Source organism: Gouania willdenowi, chromosome 9 (genome assembly GCF_900634775.1).
Source record: "Gouania willdenowi chromosome 9, fGouWil2.1, whole genome shotgun sequence".
In the NCBI taxonomy this organism is placed as follows: domain Eukaryota; kingdom Metazoa; phylum Chordata; class Actinopteri; order Blenniiformes; family Gobiesocidae; genus Gouania; species Gouania willdenowi.
In genome coordinates, this window is record NC_041052.1 from 17,863,809 (window position 1) to 17,882,089 (window position 18,281).

An 18,281-nucleotide genomic window follows, 5' to 3' on the forward strand; every position below is an offset into this window, starting at 1 on the left:
TTTAGCTGCAGAGGAGTGAGAGTTAGGATTTAGTTTTAATCATAGTCTTTTGACTGCAATACAATTTAATTTTAGTCAAAATTAGATTTTAGCCGACTAAATCTGTTAGAGATGTTATTGTCACCAAAAAAAAAAAAAAAAAAAATGTAGTAGATGAAGACTTTGAGGAAAATTTGTAGTCGACAAAATGGCCACCAGAGAGAGGGTGGAGTTAAAAGGACATGATGTTTGGCTCACTGTGTGAACTCACTGAAGAGGTAGAGGCTTCTGCAGAGCGTATTGTCATCGGTGGTACTAAAGTCTGTCCAGAGCACGCTGTCAGGACATGTAGCAATGTGTCGCCCTACGTGCTCGTGACTGGTGGAGTTGTAGTGAACTGTGGAGGACGAGCAGATAATGACATCAAAACATACGCACACACACACACACACACACAACTCAGTAACAATTTACTAAAAGGTTTATACAGAAGGCTGACATTACGCTGTCATTAACTGTCATTAGTATGAATAAGGTGCCATGAAGGCTGTCATTAAGTGTCGTTCACTAAATTACGACACCTTTGGAGCTATTTTGTATGCATAGTAAAGTTGTGCATGCCAAAATAAACAGCAACTTTTTGCAACATTTAGCAACAAACCATGTTTAAAAAAACTCATGTGAATTTTTACTGTTGCTTTTGATCAGATTTACAGCAATATTTGTGAAATTTGTGATATTTACTATTCTCGTAAAAATATAATGTGAAGGTTGACTCTAAATGTTACATTTAAATATAAATGTTAAATCTAAATGAGCCTTTTTTTTGGTACTTTAGGGGAATTTGCATATTAGCTAAATATTTAGTTTCACTCGTGACATTTAACATTTAGATAATTTTTTTGTTTGATAATTTTTATTGAATTATAGTATTTTATTATTTAAATGTAAAATAATGTGCAAGAAATTATAGAGAAAAATAAACATTAGGACCTCCAATCCTCAATATTATATATATATATATATACACACACATTTTTTCTTTTTTTAATAACACATCCTAGCAACAGTAACACCCTTCCCTCCCATAACATCCTGAAGCCATTGAGAGAAAGGCGGGACTGTGCTCGACTTCCAATGTAGCAAATGTCTCCTTTTTTGCTAAAAGTGAAGTAAAAGCTATCACTGATAACTGATCATGAGTACTGTCTATGTTCCAGGGGTGTGCCAAATACAGATACAAATTGACATTTTGTTATGCTCACATCCATTATTTTGGATTTAATCTTAAAATAATTCTGCCAGAAATGAGTCAGCTTTGGACATTGGTAAAATATATGACTTAAACTGCAGGGAGATAATTGGCATCTGTCGCTTCCATCTTCCACAGTAGAAAACATTCTAGATAGTTTAGCCTTAGAACAACGAACCCTGTTTTGTACTTTGTAGTGTATTAGCCCAAGGCAAGCTTCTGTGGGTTCCAACTCTAATAGCCCTTTGCCAACATTGGTCTGAACAGTTTACATCCAGTTCTTGCTCCCAGACCTCCTGTGGTTTGTTTGCTAAATGTTTCGAAAAGTTGCTGTTTATTTAAGCATGCGCAACTTCATAATTGGCCATAATTTTGGCATTTTTTGGTTTAGCTAGAGGGATCTAGTGGGGTTAGGGTAACGGACGACACTGACAGCCTTCGTGACACCTTTTTCATTCTAATCACAGGTGTCATGTCATGTCATACTAATGGTAGTGTAATGTCAGCCTTTATGTATAAAACTTCAAGTAAAGTGTTCCCAAAAACTCTGATACAGATCCATAAAGTCTTTTGGCTGCTGGTGAGGATATTGCATGTTCTCCACACAGTATTGTGGACTCTTTTCTGGGTGATATGATTCACCTCAAAATGAATCTGATTTATTAAAGGCAGTGGCTATCCGTATCAATATACCGACATTCTATCTGTACGCAGCGCCCCTATTTGGTCAGTTTAGGTCATGTGACTAAGACTAAACCTAACCCTAAACCTAACAATTGTTGCGATATTGGGTTATAACCTAACCCTAACCCTAAGACGCTACGTACTTGTACTTCGGTAACCGTACCAATAGCACCGGGGGCTGTCCCTACGGCAACCATACAATTAGACACTTTTTTCATTCAACATGGAGCTCACATGTTGCTCTGGTGACATTCCCGTCGTTGGTGGCATTAACGGTTCCAAATTCACACGAGCCTCTCCTTAAGAGAGCAATAAGAAGAATAGTCAGCATTAGTTAAAGGATCGCTGCTGTTCAACTTGAGTTTTATGTTGAGAAAAAGACCGAAGACTCACGAACCAATTGTCTCCGTAGCGCAGGACCATGTCTTTACCGTCTCCCAGTGGGGACAACTCGATCCAGGAGCTGTTGATGGTTTTAAGTTCTTGGAGGTTTTTGTCACAATCTGCCGTTGCTGCGTACAGGAGCCATTTTCCATAAAGCTGGACACACACCAGGAAAAAACACAACAACACATGGGTTGCACAAGGTTCATGTTGCAGTGATAACCAAGCATTCAAATCTTCTTAAGTATTTCCATATTAGTTTGCATCGCTCCGACATGCACGTCCAAGATCGTGTGCTGACGACAGCATACCAACAACAACAAAACAAAAAAACATCAAAAACAACAAAAGAACTAAACCAGCATGACAATACAGACGTTTGTATCTTAAAGTACATGCAAACAGTGAGACTTATTGTTGAAAATTTCAAAAAAGACCAAAATGATTGATGACAGAACAGAGGAAATGCAGGCGTGAAAGTCAACCTGTACAAAAAAGACGTTACGTGGGCAAAACCATATATATGTAAAAAGAATATAACAGTGATGCTTTCTCTACATCAGTACACAGTTCAGTTCTTACACAGTATTCAACAATAACAAGTTTAGGAATATAGAGGAATCATTCTCAGAGGTTTTCTTAAATGATGAGGTCTAGTTCTTTACGGAGGCTGTTAGTTATACAAGGTGTAAGTGGTCTGTGAGTAAGCCTAACTAGTGGTTTATGTTCCAACATACCGTTTTCTCATCCTCCACGGTCTTGGTCAGGTTCTCACAGTTGGGATCGGACGCAGCAGCCAAAGCCATGACGGCCAAAAAAAGCACAGAGCAATAAAAAGCCATGATGAGTGGTGAACGGCCTGCTGGGAGGTGAGTGGACTCAATACTCAGGTTGCTTTATACAGAGCAGGTTTGGATGTGGGAAGGCACTGACAGGATTGTGTAATGGTGTGTGTGTGTGACTGGGATTGTGCAACAATGATATGAAGGCATTTTTGGCAGGAATCACTTTTTTTTTTAAACTTTGAATGTTGCGTTCTTTTCATTGGGTGATAATCTTTCATTTGTCTCGTATGAACACATGAGTAAAACTTTAAATGTGTTCTTTGTTCACTGGATCTGCACTGCAGGATGAATTATTCTACAGGAGATCTTACTATACGCTACTTTGTGCTGCATGCGTTTGAACATCGACACAAGAGCTTTATTAAATTAAAGATGGTGAAACACTTGTCCAGCATTCAATAATGTCCAGTTCAGCTATTATTGAATGCCTCATAGGAGAATACTGATCCAGTGGACTGAGAACTGATAAACCACAGTATAGACTTCTCCTATCACCACAGACATTGGTGTGACAGGCTAATTATATGATTGGGTTCAGGCGAAGGAAGTTTATAAATTCAAGGAGGCATTTCATAAGGTTCACACAAGATTTTAAACTGCTCATAAATAGCAAGGGTTGTACGATAGAGTTTACGATACGATAATAATGTTAAAGATATTTTGGAAGGAGAAAAAAAAAAAGTCCAAAAGAAATTGCAGTTGAGAAAATAACCATGCTTTTCATTGACTTTGGCCATGACCTATCAACTTAATAGGAATATGAAAAATAAGATAAACAATGAATAGTACATTTTTTAAAAAGACCCTGAAAAGGAGCAGGCAGGTTGGAAAATAGTTGGATGGACAACTTAAAAAGGAAAAATTGTTCCACTTTGCAAAAATAAAGCAAAAACCGACTTGATAGTTCATGGCAGTATAAAAGTGAAACCAAATCATCTGTGCATAAACTTTACATAAGTTTAAAAAAAAAAAAAAAAAAAAAAGACAACAGTCGAAACAATAGCCAAGATTATATCGACCCTTTCTACAACATTTAGATGTCTACATTTTCTGGAAGCAATTGAAACCTTTGGACAATGACTATAGGTACATCTCAAGAAATTAGAATATCATGAAAAAGTTTAATTTATTTTTGGTCCCTCATTTCAGAAAGTCAAACCCATATATGATATAGGCTCATGACACAGAGTTAAATATTTCAAGCCTCTATTTCTTGAAATGTTGATGATTATGGCTTACAGATAATGAAAACCCAAAATTCAGTGTCTCTGAAAATTAGAATATTTACCTAAGATCAATAAAAACAGAACATTTGAAACTAAAATGTTAGGTTTCTGAAAAGTATGTTGATTTCTATGCACTCAATAGTTGCTTTGACAGCAGCCTTCAGGTCTCTGTATTTTTGGATCTGGTCAATACCCCATAGATTATCTAAGGGGTTCAGGTCAGGTCAGTTTGCTGGTCAATCAAGCACAGTAACACCATGGTCATTGAACCAGCTTTTGGTACCTTTGGCCGTGTGGGCAGGTGCCAAGTCCTCCATAGAGCTTGTCAGCAGTAGGAAGCATGAAGTGCTCTAAAATGTCCTGGTAGATGCTGCGTTGACTGTGGACTTCAGAAAACACAGTGGAGCGACACCAGCAGATGACATAGCAGCCCAAATCATCACAGACTGCGGAAACTTTACACTGGTCCTCGAGCAACTCTTCCACCAGACTCTGAGACCTTGATTTCCAAATGTTATGCAAAATTCATTTTCATCTGAAAAAACGACTTTGGACCACTGAGCAACAGTCCAGATCTTTTTCTCCACAGTCCAGGTAAGACGCTTCTGATGTTGTCTCTTGGTTCGCAGCTCAACTAGTCTGGAACACTCGGATGGACTATTCTTCTATGCTATTCTGTTCATTAACCCCAACCAGTTGAAGTGGATGGCTGCCACCTCTGAACCTGGTTCCGCTGGAGATTTCTTCCCACTGCTGCTAAATGCTTGTTCATATGGATCTTGTTAGGTTCTTTCTTACTATGCACTGGAGATGACTTTATTGTATTTTGCGCTATATACTCTAAATGAAGTTGTATTTAATTGAATTGTTCAGAAGTGTCTTAACACGAGGAATGCAACATTTGTATCACATGTCTCGGATTCAGATTCTGGAGTCAGAGCGTCAAGAGCCACTCTTGACGCTCTGACTCCAGTGAGGGATATTTAGGGACATCATCTGTGCGTCACATAAAGTCGTGTTACTCCGCGTTGCACACCTAACGCACACACATTGGCTACTGATGACAGGTTACGTCAGAGGGGCGGGGGCACAGCAGGCGAGGAGGAGCAGAGAACACAAAAGCAGGAAGAAGCCAGGATATTCCCTCTTTGGCTTCCGGAACTCACTGGTGAAGGCTGAATAGTCTCTTTCTCACTTGTAAACCGTGTCTATAATAAATAGCGTCAACTCTATTCTTTGACTGTAGCTTCATTATAAGTGTTATGCTGCGTTCATACCAAATGCGTTCATTGGATACAGACGCTAGTCACCAACGTTGAAGACGCTCTGGACGCACGCCCAAACACGTTGGGAAGAGAGTGCGTTGATTGCGTTAAGGGGAGGGGCTTCTCTGTTTCCAGTGGTGTTCATACAATATTATGATATTGTGGCGATCGGTTACGTTCATAATTCACCCAGTGACTGTGAAGTGGTGGGGAACATTACTGTGTTGAAGGCGGTGTTTTCGGTCGGATGTATTGTGGTGTGACTCATTGTGTGCACTATGATGTCAGAGGGCTATAGAGAGTGTGGTTGAACGGAGAATAAAGTTTGGAGTTCCTTGCTGAACACGCCGCCTCCGACTCCCGTTCATCGGCTCTACGTTATGGAGAGAGTGGCTTGGCTTTATTTGTGCCTCGGCGCCATTTATGGATTCACCAGCGCTGCGCTCGGACAAGAGTCGCTTACAGCGCTACTTCCATCTTTCCCGTTCCCAGTTTGACGACTTGCTGACCCGCATGGGCACTCACATCTCTTACCAGGACACCGACTACAGGCGCTCTAATCCAGCAGAAGACTGCCTGTCCATCTGTCTCCAGTTTTTTTCATTCTGATTGGTCGATGCGCCACAATATGCTCCAAAAGTTTATCAATCCCAACTCCAGCGTCGGCCACGTTGGAGGCGCTGGACGCGCTGGACGCACGTCAAAAGCATCTGCCACGCGAAAAGCTTCAAAACGCTCCGCACAGGAGGCACGGGACATGCAGTGGGACCTCTTACGCTCCCTAGAAACGCGTCAACCATATATTGTAAACGCGCCATAAGAGTATAAGTGTAAGTCCTCCTCATATAGCCACATATAACATAAAAGCCAACTCCAGCCTTAGTTCATTACTCCTTGTGGAGCTCCCCCAAATTCTTGAATGCATTTTGCTTGACAATCTTCTCAAGGTTGCGGTCATCTCTTTTGCTAATGCACCTTTTCCTTCCACTCAACTTTCTATGAATATGCTTACAGCACTCTGAACAACCAGCTTCCTTAGCAATGACCTTCTGTGGCTTACCCTACTTGTGGAGGGTGTCAATGACTGTCTTCTGGACATCTGTCAAGTCAGCAGTCTTACCCATGATTGTGTAGCCTAGTGACCCAGACTGAGAGGCCATTTAGAGGCTCAGGAAACCTTTGCAGGTGTTTTGAGTTAATTAGCTGATTAGGTTGTGACACCTTGACCTAACAAAACTGAACTTTTTCCACAATATTCAAATTTTTCTGAGACACTGAATTCTGGGTATTTCATTATCTGTAAGCCATAATCATCAAAGTTTCAAGTAATAAAGGCTTGAAATATTTCACTCTATATGTCATGAGCCTGTATCATACGTGTTTGACTTTCTGAAATAAGTGACCGAAAATATTTAACTTTTTCATGATTTTCAAATTTTTTGAGATGTACCAGTATGTCTCAAGCAGTTGAAAAGAGACACTAGCTTTGGACAAATATAGCAAAGATGGAAAGGTACTGCTATTGCTACAGCTGCATCTAGTCTACAAGAACAACAACAACAGGGTAGTGATGGGAATCAGCCAGAATAGCTAAAAAAGAGTTTTTGACAATTTTTGTGGTCGCTTTGTATATTTTCCTGTCAATATTAAGACATTTTTTTTTTGGCTGTTTAGTGTGTTCTTTGTTTTCCGTATCATTATTTTTGTTGTCTTAATGTGTATTTTGCTGTAATTGTAGCTGTTTTAAATGTCTTGCTGTGTGTTTTTGGAGTCATTTTCTGTATCTTTAATAATTTGTCTTTAAAAAAAATAAAAAATGTATGTTTTTGTTGTATTCTTTATTTTGTGTATTGTATGTTTTTTTGGTAGTTTGTGTGTTTTTGGAGTATTTTTTGTTGTTGTCCTATTGTGTATTATTTTACTGTAATTTAACTGTTTTTGGTGTCTTTTTGTGTATTTTTTGCTTGTCAGTTTGTGTTTTTGGAGTCATTTTCTGTATCTTTGTTGATTTGTCTAAAAAAAACAACAAAAGTAAACAAAAAATGGTGTGTTTTTGTTCTGATCTATATTTAGCTTTTTTGCGTGTTGTTTCTTTGTGTGTTTTTGGAGTCATTTTGTGTATTCATTTTAGGGGCCACACAAAATTAGACCGGGGGTCACATGTGGTCCTTGGGCCGACTGCTGCCCATGTCCACATCCACATCTCGCCCTCGGTGAGTTTCCTGTATGTGCCATTGCTCTTTATCCACCAGATGTTTCTTCCTGGTGCCGTGTGTCTCCAATCACTGTGTGATGCTGTTCCCCATAATGTCAGTAAATCTAAGTGAGTGATCGAAACTGTCAGTGTAAAGGGTGTGTGTGTGATGGGAAACCAGCAGAGTAGACTAATGACATTTCTTCACAAATGACGGGAGTCAATGTTTTGACCAAGGGAAGAGAAGTTTTATACCAGCATATTCAAAACTCATGAAACTTCTCTGTGTATGTACAAAAACATAATACAAGAATAAAAAAGAGAAAATGAAACACAACACAATGGATTCCCCACAAACTGCCACTAAACTGGGAAACATGATCTAAAATATACATTATGCATCTTCCCTCGTATGGCTTCAGTCTCGCTCAAAGGCCAAATAAAAGTCTCTGTTTAGCTGTGGTCTGTCCATGGCTCCCATTGTAACACTCCTCTATACGTGTGTCTTCTAATAGTAATGATTGTAATTAATACTCATATCAAATACACATACAAGACAGAGGAGCTACATTGGTGAGCTGTACACTTTACAGGAAAGTCCAAGGAAAAAGTTGGTCTTTTTTTTTTTTTTTTTACATGATGACAATTCATCTCAGGCAGTAACAAAAGACGTAATCGATAACAAAAACAAGATGTGTTCATCTTTCTGTACCTAACAACCCATTTTAACGATTCTATTTAAAATCACAGTTTAGCCGGATGATAAATAAACAAAGATATGTTAATAATGCAGTACTTATACATCCACTAAGTTTTTTGGGGTTCTTTTAATTTCAGAGAATATTTGAATTAAAGAACTTTTAAACAAACCTATGGTCAAACCTTCATCAGTATTTGTGTTGGTGTACTAATAACAAGTGAAAACAGCCCCACTTCTGCAGGAGAAGATAATCCAGGAGCCATTGTAATCCTAACCTGGATGATTTAGATTTATCCTGCTGTGTCCTGAAACCGTATCTAATAAGACAAACTGAGAGAGAAATGCATAAATGATACAAAGATTTTTTTTCCCTACAGAATGTCTTTCATGGATGCTGATTGAAATGACTCTGTTGTAATATGCGCTATATAAATAAAGTTGAATTGAATTGAATTGATTGCACATCAAAGTTAGTTCCACAGGATTCAGTTTTAGGGCTTTTAATCTCATTACATTAAGTTATTTAATGCACAAACTTTCAATGCAAAACACCTTATTAATAGAAATTACAAAACTTATTTCTAAAGTTGAGTTAGATATTTGACTTTGTTTGGGACGTTTTCACTGACATCGGTTTGTCTATAGAGGTAGATTTGTGTCTTTAATCGAAACCTTTTCGATTAAAAAAAAAACCCAAACATTTCCAATCAAAAAGTGTTCGAATGCAATTATTTGAGTCTCAATATTTCTTTTTTTGGCATTTGAATACTTTTTTCTTTGAAAATATTTATTTTTGATTGAAAAGGTTTTTTTTGTTGAATAATAAAGACACAAATCTACCTCTATATTTGTCTATACCACACACACACACATCACTTGGTAACTATTAAATAAATGGTAGCAAGTTTTTTTTTTTTAACCTTAAATAAAATAAATGAAATCTTTAGCAAACTATTTTGGGATGTTATCAATATCTCATATAAGTTATAAATGAAATGTACCAATGCCGAGTTAAAAAGCAGTTTGAGGCCTCTTGTTATTAATTAGCTGAAGGGTGGCTGATGTAACACTTTATGTGGATATTGCTTCACGACATCTGTTAGAAAATGTTTGTTTTAACAAAAAACGTGTCACTGTCAACCTCACCGTCCTCTGCTGCACGAGTGCTTCAGCACGTCCTCTGAAAAGATGTCCGTCACCGGACGTAAACATGGCACTCCTCACACTAGCCTTCTGTCATGGTGCACGCTTTCAATCTGGTATAAATTATATTTATACATCTGTTCCTCTCCTCGAGAGATCACAGATGGGGTTTGCTCATGCTTTTTTCATTTTAGTGATTAAAATACGTGTTATTTATTTACTGTCTGCATATGATGTTTCTTAACCAAGCGATTCCATTCAAAAAAAAAAATTTAAAAATTAATAAAATTACAATTATTTTCTCAACAAGACTATCTTAATAAATAAAAATAAACATTTGTCGTTACATTTTCTGCTGTTGAACTTTTTAATCTCAGTTTTTGTTTATTAATGAATAAATTAATAAAGCTTTAAATGAGAACATGTTGTTTGTCTCTGGCTTGGGTCAAATAATAATCATTGATAGTATGTTATTAGGATCCCAAATATCTGTACAGGTTAAAAACAAAACAAAAAAACAAAACAAAAAAAAAAACACACACAGCTGTACAATGACCAATACAAACAATTATCTGCTATAAAACAAACATCTTGTGGAAAAGTGGAACAGATGATATTTGAACGTTTGTTGTAGTTCCTTATTTAAAAGTGCCGTTTTAAAGTCCTTGGTACTTAAGGAACTGTAGGAGTGGATTTATTAAACAGCGTGATATGACATCCATGGGGTCCGTCTCTGGATTGTGTTCCTCAGTCCTGTGTACAGTCTCATGGTTGCAGAGAAAGAACGGATGAAGGATACATGTATCAGAGACTGAACGTTGGGGAAAAGCAGGAGAGACAGAAACCATGGAGACAGGAGTGTGGAAGGATGGGCGCAAAGTACAAGTTTTTTTTTTCAGATTGGGCAGGTGTTGATAGGGGGAGAGTCACATGGTCCAGGTGATATCACATCCTGTCTCATGTCTCACGGAGCAGCTCCTGCACTTCCTGTTCCCTCACACGCTCATCGTCATGTTTGGAGAATACTGAGGTAGAAAAACACAGATCTGACTGAGGGATGGCAGCCATGTCATAACAAACAACACCTTTAACTTCATGTGACATGGTGAGAATTTCTTGTCCAACTCCACTTAAACTCAAAACAACAGGTTTAAATGTTTCTTAGCGGAGGTTTAAAGAATACTCATATATTCTACTCAAACAGAAGTACTTTTACTTGATTGAAATTGTACTCAAGTACAAGTACAAGTAAGTCATACATAAAATACTTAAGTAAATAAAAAAAGTAGCACAATTAAATAGTACTCAAATTAAAAGCTACTAGTTACTTTCACCCCCCACATTAATTTGTGGTCATAAATCTTGCCACGGTTCCCTTACATACAGTAAACATCTCATGTATAAACATAAAAAGGAAGATACACAATCTTGCACAATTGGAACTTTATTTATTTCCCAAAAGGCATCTGTATAAAATAAAAGGTTTTTCAAAATGTACAATTATCTAAAAAAAATAAAATAATAATAATAATAATAAAAATAACAACAATGAATTCAATTCAAAATAAAAAATGATCATGCTCTAAATATAGCTACATTTATGAACTCTAAAACTAGAAAATAACCGGTATGTAATGTTGTTTTGGTGCTTTGCATTACGTTTAATCTGGTTGGTCGGCTATGATCATGTGATGCATTTGATTGTTGTCTGGTCATTTCATTTTTGTAGTTTCACAATGTCCGTTGATCATTTCAAAACAAAAAAATAATAATTTACTCAGTAACGGTTGGGTGTAGAAATGAATGACTTTACGTCTTTTAAAATGTACTTAAGTACATTTATATTTAGAAATATACTCAAACAAGTACAAGTACCCATAAAAGCTACTCAATCACAGTAACGTGAGTACTTGTAACCCATTACTTTCACCTCTGTGCTGCTCCAACATAAATTATAGTAAATATAAGCCCACAGGGACACTGGGAAGTGGAATAAGCTTCAGCAGCATCGAACGTGAATATGATAATGATGTATGAAATGTTTTTATTAGAATTAGTTCTTTGTTGAACAGTCACGAGCAAGCTTTAGTAACTTAAGACACATTTTAAGTCAAACGATCCTGCTGCTGTAACCGTTGCAAAGTAATTCCAGGAAGATTATTAATGTCTTCTTTTTACGTAGTATGTTAAGGTTTCATTTATTCAGACAACTGTTGTTTAGTTACTTGCTGGAATTACTACTCGGAAGTCAAGGAAACTTCAAAGGAAACATCAAAGCGATCAGCAGACGCCTCTGAAGAAGACTGACAGTCGAAACATGTCAGGAAATCAATGTGGATTTTCTAAGTAACAAATGTCTGAATAAGTGAAACCTTAACATTGTAAGCACTTTTTGAACAAATCAAACTACAGGCAGCAGCTTTCTAGAACTAAAGAGTGAAAATCCCAACATCGATTCCTTTGCATTCATCCCAGCACATGCACTTAAATTTAAGCTACTTACACTTTCATTCTGAAAGGGATTAAGGAAGCTTCCTCCCATCTCTCCGTCCTCTCGGGGCGTTCCAGGTTGGTTATTCATGCTGATGTTACCAGGAGAGTTCTGTCCGCATGAATACACTCACACAAGTCAGATCACTGACAGATTAAAACAAAAAACAAAAAAAAAAACGAGGTTTGGACCCAATATTTGCCTTTACCTTGGGAAGACTGTCCATATCTCCTGAACCTATGGGGAGGGAAAAGGGAAAGAACCATCACACCACATACACATCAGTGCACACTTTGGACAGACAATGTAGCACACAGATAGCTAATGTGTACCTAAAGATCCGTTCATGTGATGAGGCTCCATTCCCGCCATTCCTCCTAACGGCCCATCACTTCCTCCACCCATCGGGAACTGAGACAGACACGTGAACAGAGAGATCTGAGTAAAATGTGCTTGTTTTTTGTCCCTGAGAAACAACAATAGCCTCCCAGACTCTGATGTGTGAGGAAAAAAAACAAAAACATTCTCACGTTTGGTCGACTCCCCCCTGGAGGGACTGTGTTTATCATTGTGTACATGTTGTCACCAGAGTTGGTTGAATCTGGAAGAGCAAAAACACACATAGTGAGACCGCATGTATACCATCAAAAGAGACCATATTTACTCAACAATAATAATGTTTATAAAAAATAAACTATGTATTGTGTGATGATTCTTGATATGTAACGAATGGCATAATTTTATACCTGAATATTTTGCATACAAGTAGAGTATTAATTTCATTAGTTTACTTTATTTCTTGTATTTCTATGTAGTTTGTATTTTGGTTAATGTTGTTATGTATTATGTCTTGTATCTTTTCTGTGTGAATGTTGTTTGTACATCTAATCAAATCTGTTTGTTGTACTGTCATGCATATATTCTGTGACATAATCTGCTTTTGCAGCATAGCTAATGGTGATCTAAATAAAACAAACAAACAGTAGATGGTGTACATATACAGCTACCTGCTGGACTTGGCATTATTGGGGTTCCAGGTGGTCCTCCTCCTCCTCCTGAAGGGCCCTGAAAGTTAGAATTAGAACTCAACATGAAACTATCTCAGTTTATGAAATCATTCTCTTTGGAAAGAGTAGATTAAACATACAACATAACTTCCTGGGGATGCTGACGAGTACGGGGTCTGAAGAGAGAAAGAAAAGATCCATGACAGTGAAAACCAAAAGAAACCCAGTTCATCAGTAGTTTACATCAGAACACTCACTGAAGTGGAGTTGGGAGGATTTGGCCACGGTCGTCCACCACCGGGTCCTCTGCAACACAAACAACACACTCTTTAGTTTGGGCTTTTGGCAGGCCTCTTTGTCTCTGATTCTTTTGTTCACACTTGGCAATAACAAGCTCATCTGCTGCCAGAAAATAATAAAGGGGGGGGGTGGGGGGGTGGGGGGGGGGTTAGGGATGGGAATGCTGGGAGCAACAAGTGAAAAAATCTACCAACAAAAAAAGATGGAGAAGGAACTGCTAGGAATTGTCAGAATTTGAGAGTAATCACTCAGAATAACTGACATGATGAGTGATTTATGATGATAACGTGGTATGATTTTGCCTTTTTCCCACTGTGTGTGTGTGTGTGTGCGTGTGTGCATGTGTGTGCTGGCACTTACAGGCTCATAGCAGGCATCCCAGGACCCACCAGGGCATTGAGCGGAGGCCTCATCCCTCCTCCATAGCTCTGTTTTAGATAACACACCAACTTTAAACTCAGTTATAGAACAAAAAGTGTAAATTGTTACTATTATTACTCCTCTCCACTCTTACCTGGGGGCCGAGCGGCACCATGCCTCTGGGTGGAGTCATCCTCTGCATTGGTCCTCCCATGTTTGGATGTCCTATGAAAACATGTGGTGCTTCAAACTTTGTTACATGGCTTCTATATGTTGTGATAAAAAAACGATGAGTCATGATGAACACTTAGGGTTAGGGTTAGCACATCCTCACACATACGTATAACCCATTTAGCATAGTTTAAACAGTACGTGTTTTACAGCAGAGGCGTCAAACTTATTTTAGTTCAGGGGCCAAATACGGAGCAGCTTGATCTCAAGTGGGCCACAGATTTATTGCGGGAGAATGAGTAATCTCAACATTAATATTTGTGGTGCTCTAGTTTGCATTTCCACGTATGCACAAAACACTAAATATTTAGGAAGTCAACAATGACCAAGCATTAAGTGATAGATATCAGCCCCAACAGGATCTTCACTTTAAATGTCCTAGATTTTGTGACCAATTTCTAATAAATAAGGGAAATATTATGTAATAATTTGAAAAAAATTTAAGGATTTTGTAAGAATTTTGAGTTTTTTTCAACAGTTTAACATTAAAAATGATTTAAAAACATACGATATACAGTAAGCACTGCAAAAACTTTGAGCACCGGCAAATATTGTTGAGTTTGATTTTACACAATGATTCATGTTTTCTCTGCCATTTTTAATTTCTCCTGCGGGCCAAATTGGACGCTCCAACGGGCAGGATTTGGACCCGGGCCATGAGTTTGACACGTGGTTTAGAGTTATGCCTGATTGAAAAACCGGCAGCTTTGAAAATAAACAAATGATGAACAATAATATTAATGATAAAAAAATATACTGTTCAGTTTTTTCTTTTCTTTAAAAATTCATCCACTTATGCTTTAATTAGGCTTTGGAGTTCCATGTTTTACTTATTTATTACAAGCTTGACTCATGTTCACTTTGGTTTGATTAATGAATGTATTCATTGATTAGCTTAATGTAATACAATTTAATTTAATCATGGTGTATTTTTAGTTTCATATTACTGTGTGCTATGTATTTTCTGGTGTGAATAACGATAGACGGTCCAGATTGACTCGGAGGTTTGTTTTGCCTTTAGTCCAATTTAAAAGTATTTTAGAACCTTAAAAAGGTGCACATACACAAAACATTTTGCCATCAAACCAAAGCTACATTTGCTACATACTAAATAAACAGCCACATTTGTCTCCAGCAGTGAAAAGTACATTTTTTTTTTTTTTATCCGATTGCCTATTAATATCAGTATACTGTTACAGTAACATTATGTGATGTTAAACAAACACTTCTTTGGACATTTTAATAAAAAAAAAAAAAAAAATCCCCTTTCGAGCTCAGTTTGCTTTGGAAACATGAAAATTAATGGAAAAATTATGAGTTTAATCAATCAATAGTCACACAGTCATTTTAATTAAACTATATTTAATCAGATTAGCAGCTATCCATGTATCTGCAACTGCTGTTAAACTATTGAATAAACTGCTGTTTGTAAGTTCTGACCTGCCGGTCTTTTTTTTTTTTTTCCAGCATGATCTTGTTTGAACACCATCTCAGCATGCTGAGTGTTTTTGCCGTTTGCATAATTCATGTGTTGTCTAGTGGTGGGTGCAGTCTGTGTAAAAGGGTGTATTCATAAATGATAAGCAGACATCTCTCTTATTATTATCGACCAATCTCAGACGCAAACAGCACTCATTGGTGATTTATTATGCTGAGAGAACTGGTGTGTGGAGTGACTCATGCTCTGCCTTTGAAAAACTTTTTAAAAAGGTTTGTCACATAGAAACCCTCAAACAAGACAGAATAGGAAAGTGTATTGTCCTTGTTTTTGCAATGTCAGACTGTGCTCTGAAGTGTCAATGTCATGGTTTTCCTAAAGTCCAGGATGGAACAGTGTCACTGACCACACTCACACATGAATTGTGGGTTTTGAAGTTCCTGAAGGAGACGTTTAAAGGTCCTATATCATGCAAATCAACTTTTTTTTCAGCTTTCAACCTTGTTACAATGTTAATTCCTTATCAAAAACACCCCCAAAGTATTATTGGGCTTCCTTCCTGCATCTCTGTGAAATCCTCAATAATCCTGCTCTTTGAGCTGCTTCTCTGCCCTGTTCTGAAAAATGAGCGGTTCAAATCCTAGTGACGTCACCAGAAGTATGAACCGCCCCCTCTAGGAAGTGCCTGCTGCTGGTGCCGCACCTCCACAGTGAACAATCCAGTGAAGGCACCCAGAGAGAAGACATCGTATCGTCTTTGACTTGATCTGATGTGTTTGTGACCCAATGCTACGCAACGGTGGAGGTGATAAACAAATGATGATCACCGCAAATGCACAATTCCTGTAATTAATAAAGATGAGGAGGAGAATAAAGTGAATTAGCAGCTTAAAACTCGGTGAGTGTTTGAAGCAGCTGCTGCTGGATGAACACACAGTGCGGAGATGGACTCACACAATGGCTGCTTAAATATCCATGTGTTTTACTGTAATGTGCAATTTTTTGGCTGAAAACAATAACAACAGTGTGTGGATAGCAAGAGAAAATCTCTTTGGTGATCAGTGATCTGCCTCAGAGCGAGTCATGCAGGATCCTCGCAGACAAGTCAGCGTATAGACACGCCCACTCATGAATATGCATAAGCAAGTAGCAAACAGCCCGTTGTTTAGAAAGTCACTTTTCAGAGGCTAAAACTCTGGAAAACAGGCGAGTTTGGTAAAATAAACCTCAAATACTATGTTTTCGGGGTTCTTAGAACAAATGGAGATGGGTGAAAAAAGTATATGAAACCTTTAAAGACTAAATGCTACGATGATATCCTGACTGTGTTTGTGCATCTGGGCATTACCTTGCTGTCTTGTGGGATCCATCCCACTGGGTAACATTGGCTGGCTTCCTGGAACTCCTCCAAGGCCCTAAAAAGGAACCAGAATCCAGCATCATTCAGTCAACATTCCTCCCAGTTCATCTCCAGTGGGGCTCGTACCTGATTGGGTAATCTGAGGGGCGGTCTGGGTCCACCGGGGTAACGGGGCGACATAAACGGCTGAAAAAACACACCATCATAATGTATTAAAGGACTCGTAGCAGGACTTTCTTTAGATGAATTCTAACATTTGTGCCTTTTTTGTTTTTGTTTTGACATGTGGTTGGTCTGTGTGTGTGTGTGTGTGTGTGTGTGTCACCACAAACAGCAGAAAAGCAGTCTGCTTAAAAATATAATGGTTTTATATATATATACATTTTTATTGTACTTGTAATACAAAAAAGTACACTTAAATTTGACTAATTAGTACATTTAAAGTCATATACCTAAAGCATACTAAATACACTCAAAGTTCTTCCACTTTAGCACATAAAAATACAATAAATACACTTCCAGTTGAACTTTTTTGTACAATTTAATTACATTTAAAATATATTTAGTGCAAAATGAGTTGTTCCAAAATAGCATGCTTTAAGTTAACTAATCATAGACACACTTGAAGTATATTGATAAATAGTGTGGCTTCAAGTTCACAAAAGTATGCTAAATTTTAGTACACTTAATAAATGTATTCTTCACCTGGGTAGTGAACAATAAACGCTGTTGCAATTCTACTTTTTGCCACTAGAGGGAAGCATACTTTAAAAGTTGAACAGCTTTTTTTTTTTTCCATCAACCAACTACAGTACATTAAATATTTGAAGACGAAGATAATCTTAAATCATCGTATGTGTCATTATGTCATGAAATCATCCTTTAAACCTGTTAAATAAAAAATCAAACTTGAAGAAGGAACCGAACCTTTGGAAAAAATAAATAGTGGCGTCATTATAAACTGTATTCTGCATTTACTTAGTGTTTGGATGTGGTTCCTACTTAAAGAACCTGGATGCAGGCCGGTAACTGTTGGCTTTCTCCAGCCAATAAAAATGACAGGATTTCATCTTAATAAAGCAAAATGATCATCAGAGGCTGCCCAGGCTCACATTAGAGGTTTTTAACAGCAGAACTATAGAAATGACTGTGAGGACTCCTGATCTGTGTGTCTGATGTGAGCAGTCCGACGTTCACCGATGACCCATCAATGCACAAGTGGAAGTGGTGTTCAGAGATGCAGGTAATGCTACCCCTAGAGAAGCTTTTTCTGTCTGCTTTTGTTTACACATACAAATAATAACAACAACAACAACAATAATAATAATACATCAATTTTTTATAGCGCTTTTTTGGACACTAAGACGCATTACAGAATCATGGGATTATTCTTTCACTCCATACTTAGTGGTGGTAAGCTAC

At 37.7% G+C, this 18,281-nt stretch overlaps 1 protein-coding gene across 2 annotated transcripts in view; it reads right to left on the bottom strand.

The window, feature by feature from the left end:
- Positions 1 to 8,055: 8,055 nt before the first annotated feature.
- The window catches only part of LOC114469856 (single-stranded DNA-binding protein 2), a 66,236-nt gene continuing 56,010 nt past the window's right edge, over positions 8,056 to 18,281 (bottom strand). Inside the window, exons 6-17 of one of the 2 annotated variants that reach the window (XM_028457728.1) lie at positions 16,986 to 17,045; positions 16,848 to 16,914; positions 13,985 to 14,073; positions 13,831 to 13,898; positions 13,428 to 13,476; positions 13,311 to 13,346; positions 13,171 to 13,228; positions 12,694 to 12,764; positions 12,496 to 12,574; positions 12,372 to 12,400; positions 12,176 to 12,274; positions 8,056 to 10,697 (exon numbers count right to left, since the gene is read on the bottom strand). In XM_028457728.1, coding sequence (XP_028313529.1) covers positions 10,668 to 10,697; positions 12,176 to 12,274; positions 12,372 to 12,400; positions 12,496 to 12,574; positions 12,694 to 12,764; positions 13,171 to 13,228; positions 13,311 to 13,346; positions 13,428 to 13,476; positions 13,831 to 13,898; positions 13,985 to 14,073; positions 16,848 to 16,914; positions 16,986 to 17,045 — 735 coding nt within the window. In that variant the 3' untranslated portion in view covers positions 8,056 to 10,667. The remainder of the gene's footprint in view (positions 10,698 to 12,175; positions 12,275 to 12,371; positions 12,401 to 12,495; positions 12,575 to 12,693; positions 12,765 to 13,170; positions 13,229 to 13,310; positions 13,347 to 13,427; positions 13,477 to 13,830; positions 13,899 to 13,984; positions 14,074 to 16,847; positions 16,915 to 16,985; positions 17,046 to 18,281) is intronic. The other variant, XM_028457730.1, reaches the window with a different exon arrangement.